This window comes from Phalacrocorax carbo, chromosome 20 (assembly GCF_963921805.1).
Source record: "Phalacrocorax carbo chromosome 20, bPhaCar2.1, whole genome shotgun sequence".
Lineage (NCBI taxonomy): Eukaryota > Metazoa > Chordata > Aves > Suliformes > Phalacrocoracidae > Phalacrocorax > Phalacrocorax carbo.
Genome location: NC_087532.1, coordinates 7,964,063 through 7,969,230, shown reverse-complemented (window position 1 = coordinate 7,969,230; position 5,168 = coordinate 7,964,063). Strand labels below are relative to the sequence as shown.

The following is a 5,168-nucleotide window of genomic DNA, read 5'->3' as shown; positions in this document are numbered from 1 at the left end:
GGAGCAGCTGGTCGGTGTCGGGCCAAAGGTCTGCCCTGGCTCCAGGCTGCTTCTCCCTTCCTTCCCCATGCCCGCACCCAGGCATGAGGGACCTTTCCAGGTGAAACAACTTATTTTTCCCTTCCATTGCGTGATCCCTTTTAACTAGCAAAAGAAACGGGGAGGCAGCACCACCGGGCTGCTCGGAGGAGATACTTTTCCTCCCTTTGTGCTTCCTTTTGCTTTTCTCTGAGCCTCTCTGTTTACCGGGCTAATAAAGCCGGCTCTGTGCTGCCAGCGCTGGGCTGCACCTTTTCCCTGGAGCCCAGCCCATACCAAACATGCAAAGCTTGCCCGGAAACCTCCTGCCAGCTTTGTCCGCTCAAAGTCACCTTGCCCCAAACCTTCAGCTCCTTGCTCCGGGCTCGCTCGGCAATCATTAATCGGCTTCTCTGCATTCCCGGCATGGAAATGCCCCAGCAGATAACCCTGCCCTGGCAGTCCGACATGCAGCTGGCTGGCAAGCTGGTCCTCTCCGCCGCCGCTCTGCTCCTCCTGACTTTGGCGTACAGGTTTTATAAGTCCCGCTCGCTTGCCGGGGGCAAAATCCCACCGGCCGGGGCGGGAGGAGAGCAGAGGGAAACCGCTGCCCGGGACGGGAGCGGGGACGGGGACGGGGATGGGGACGGGGACGGTGCGGCGGGGCTGCGGCGGCGGAGGGCGCTCGGCCAGGAGGAGGCCGGGAGCGTCGGTGGCAATGCGCGAGGGAGCGGCCGAGCGAGCGGCCCTGCGACGTGGGATCGAAGTCTGCCGAGGGGTGAGGAGGAGGAGGAGGAAGAAGGAGAGGAGATGGTTTCTCGACTAGGGCTGACTTGCAGGAGACCAGAGATGGCCAGGAGGGGAAGTGAGCTGGGAAGGGAGCCGGGAAGCAAGCTGGGACGTAAGTCAGGAAGCCATCCAGGAATTGAGCTGGGAAGCGATCCAGGAAGCAAACCAGGAAGCCAGTTGGGAAGCAAGCCAGGAATCGAGCCGGGAAGTGACCCGGGAAGTGATCCGGGAAGTGATCCGGGAGGTGATCCGGGAAGTGATCCAGGAAGTAAGCCAGGAAGTCATTTAGGAAGCAAGCCAGCAATTGAGCCAGAAAGCAATCCAGGAAGCAAGCCAGGAAATAAGTCAGGAAGTGAGCCAAGGAGGCAGTCAGGAAGCAAGCCAGGAATCGAACCAGGAAGGAACCTGGGAAGCAAGCTGGCAAGCACGCCAGAAAATGAGACAGGAAACGAGCTGGGAAGAGAGCCAGGAAGTGATCCAGGAAGGCAGTTGGGAAGCAAGCCAGGAATTGAGCTGGGAAGTGATCCAGGAAGCAAGCTAGGAATTGAGCCAGTAAGTAAGTTGGGAAGCAACCCAGGAAGTGAGCCAGGAAGCCAGTCAGGAAGCAAGCTGGGAATTGATCCAGGAAGAAAGCTGGCAGGCAAGCCAGAAAGTGAGCCAGGAAGTGAGCCAGGAAGTGAGCTGGCAAGCGAGCCAGGAAGCGAGCCAGGAAGTGAGCCAGGAAGTGAGCCAGGAAGTGAGCCAGGAAGTGAGCCAGGAAGCGAGCCAGGAAGCGAGCCAGGAAGTGAGCCAGGAAGTGAGCCAGGAGGTGAGCCAGGAAGTGAGCCAGGAAGTGAGCCAGGAAGTGAGCCAGGAAACGAGCCAGGAAGTGAGCCAGGAAGTGAGCCAGGAAGTGAGCCAGGAAGTGAGCTAGGCAGTGAGCCAGGAAGTGAGCCAGGAAGTGAGCTAGGCAGTGAGCCAGGAAGCGAGCCAGGAAGTGAGCCAGGAAGTGAGCCAGGAAGTGAGCCAGGAAGTGAGCCAGGAAACGAGCCAGGAAGTGAGCCAGGAAGTGAGCCAGGAAGTGAGCTAGGCAGTGAGCCAGGAAACGAGCCAGGAAGTGAGCCAGGAAGTGAGCCAGGAAGTGAGCTAGGAAGTGAGCTAGGCAGTGAGCCAGGAAACAAGCCAGGAAGCGAGCCAGGAAGCGAGATGAGCTCTTATGACCCTGGGGATGCGGCCGAAACACCGAGCAGCTGCAGGGAGGAGGGCACGCTTGCCCCAAGCACTGGGCTTTCCCCCGGGATTGCTAACACCCAGATGGCAGGTGACGGATGCACCCAAAGCACGGGGCAGGATTTGGCCAGCAGAGGCATGAATCAGGAGGCTGAGGGGTGCAGGAGGACGATCCAGACCCTCAGTGTCATCTCGGACCTGGGACTTACAATGATGGCGAGCAATGCAGGGTCAGACACCTCCTACTCTTTTTCCTCAGTTGCAAAGATCCAGGTGGAAGAGAACTACATTTTCGAGCAGCGGGGGAAGGACGGGGCTGGGCAGCCAGTCCCTGGCCTTAAAAGCAAAATCTATGACTACTGTGTCCAGTCCATCTCCCAGTCGATGTCAAAGAAGAGGTGTCTCCCCTACATCCCTCTAGGAACATCCCAGAGCCACAGCTTGGAGGAGGTCAATGAAGAGCTGCAGAACTTTGCAATCCAGGATCTGGCCCCGACTCCAGCAATGCAGGATCCCACCACCTCGTCCATAGTTTCACCACCTGCAGGGAGCTTGGAGATCTCCCCTGAGCCACCATCTCCTGGCCGCAAGGACAGCATCCTCCGTATTGCAGACAGCCCCCACCTCCAGCTGCCCATGGAGGGTTTTGGGGTCACGACGCCAGCTGGCACAGCACCTGCAAGCCCCCAGCCAAGGCTGGTGGCCAGCCCTGACCTCTTCCAAATGCCACCACCCACCCACCTGGACCTGGGGAACTGCTACGAGGTCCTCTGCATAGCCAAGGCGCAGAAGCTCAGCTACCTCCAGGAGGCCGCCTACAAGGTGATGAGCGACAACTACCTGCAGGTGCTGAGGACAGCCTCCATCTATGGCCGCCTCAATGCCGGTGAGCGGGAACTCATCCTGCAACGGAGGATGAAGGGGAAGATGTACATGGCCGTGGCAGATGTCAATGTACAGGACCCTGGCCTCCAAACCAGTCGCCTCTGCTACTACGACGACAGAAGGGACTGCTGGCATCACCTCTGCCACGTGCCGCCAGAGGTGGTCTCCCGGGGGTGTGCCATGTGCAGCATGTTCAATTACCTCTTTGTGGTGGCCGGCTGTGAGGGTGTGGGCCAGACGCTGAGACCCTCCAACCGTGTCTTCTGCTATGACCCCCTGACCAACATCTGGAGGGAGATCTGCCCCTTGAACCAAGCACGGCCACACTGCAAGCTTGTGGCCTTGGACGGCCACCTCTACGCCATCGGCGGTGAGTGCCTTTACACGGTGGAGCGCTACGACCCCCGCCAGGACCGATGGACCTTCACCGCACCCCTGCCCCATGACACCTTTGCTGTGGCCCACACGGCCACGGTGTGCGATGGGGAGATCTACGTGACGGGGGGCACCTTGCGCTACGTGCTGCTGTGTTACGCCACCCGCTCGGACAGCTGGCGGGTCAGCCCGGTCAGCGGCAGCAAGGACAGAACGGCCGAGATGGTGAGTGCCAACGGCTTCATCTACCGCTTTGATCTCCACCGCAGCACAGGCATTGGTGTCTACCGATGCGGAGCCAAGGCCAAGCTATGGTACCAGTGTGCTGCCTACGCCTTGCCCAACCTGCCCAGCTTCCAGTGCGCCGTGGTGGGCAGCCTGGTCCACTGTGTTGGCCGGCACTTCCACATATGCTTCTTGGCTGACCACATCTCACCACGCTTCGGGACCAAGGAGCTGCAGCCCTTCCCATCACCCCGCGGCAGCCTTCTCCCAGCTGTCCTGGTGCTGCCGGAGGGAGGGATGGCGCAAACGCAGGTTTGAAGGATCCATGCTGGGGTCTCGTGCCACAGTGCTTGTGGCTCAGATGTGACATGATGGTGAAAGCTGGTAGAAGAAGCCACCAGCTCACATTGGACCACATAGCATGGGACCAACACTACCAGGGAAATGTTACCCACACCTGCCATCACGCAGGCATCACACCAGTCCCCACAAGTAAGGTTGGAGACAAATTGCCCTTCGATGCTGCCAGTAAACCCAGCCTTGAAGACACAAGGAAGAGCAAAGGAGGAGCTGGGTGGACTTGTTTGCTTAGAGGTATTTAAACATAGGCATGCTTGCTCAGATGCAAATAAACCATGGCTCGCTGCAGGCTCCCAGCTGTGCACTGCCCAGTAAGTAGCTGCTTTACACACCAGGTGTTTAATATTGACCTGGACACGCAACACACAGGGGATTTTAGGGTGGAGAAACACAGCAGGGAGGTTTGATGCCTAACGATGTATCACCCAAAGATCAGCCCCATCCACATCAAACCAACATTGAGCCTTCAGGCTTGACCACACACAACACCCAAGGGTTGGAGCCTGGGGGCCAGTGGGTACATTGCGCCTACCAGTGCCTTGTTATCTGTTACCTTATCCTCAGCACAGAAAAAAAAAATATATATTTATATGCACGCAAAGTAAATAGGCACTATAGATTTATAGACAGCTGGTCTTAAATGAAATTAAAGCAAACATTTGGTAAAATTAACCATGGGCTACTGTTGTGCATCATTTCAAGCTGTAGCCAAGCCTAATGGGAACAAAGAGGCTGATGCATGTTTTACATCACTAATTACTGCACAAACAACATCTCTGAAGAGGCAACCAAAAGCAAAACAGGGCCCTGTATGCGAACAGCCAGTCTTTCATCCCTTTCCCTAGGTTTCACCGACCCCACTCCGCTGCCTCTGTGTCCTGCCAACAGCCTACTTTGGGTAATTGCATTTTCTTCCCCTCTAGTTGTTAGAGAAATGGCTCGTCATCTGTCATCTGTCAGGCCCAGATGGACAAAAACAGCTCCCAGATGGACAAAACCCTCCTGTACCTGCCTCCTTGGTGGCAGCAGGTCATGAGCACGTACTCATGGATGTGCTTGAAGTGCTTGGAGCCAAGGGATGGTGCTACCATTTAGGCCTTGCTGCTCATGGTGGCTTAGGAGAGCTTAGGTTAGTGTTCTTTCAAAGTGCTCCCAAAAGTATTTGTTACTTCTCGCCGTCACTGCCTGGAGGCCTCGTGTTTCTGCCTTCAAGGGCTTCCTATGAAGGTCAGTGGCAACCATCCATGTTGGAAGACCTTGGGAAGCTGTGTTAATTAACCCTGCCACTGAGGCTTGCTCATTAGCTG

At 56.9% G+C, this 5,168-nt stretch overlaps 1 protein-coding gene across 1 annotated transcript; it reads left to right on the top strand.

The window, feature by feature from the left end:
• Window positions 1-329: 329 nt before the first annotated feature.
• KLHDC7A (kelch domain containing 7A) lies at window positions 330-4,533 on the top strand. Its single transcript, XM_064470191.1, has 2 exons — window positions 330-796; window positions 2,276-4,533. Exons 1-2 carry the CDS (start codon window positions 445-447, stop codon window positions 3,817-3,819), a joined length of 1,896 nt encoding a protein of 631 aa, XP_064326261.1. The 5' UTR covers window positions 330-444; the 3' UTR covers window positions 3,820-4,533.
• The last annotated feature ends 635 nt before the right edge of the window (window positions 4,534-5,168 follow it).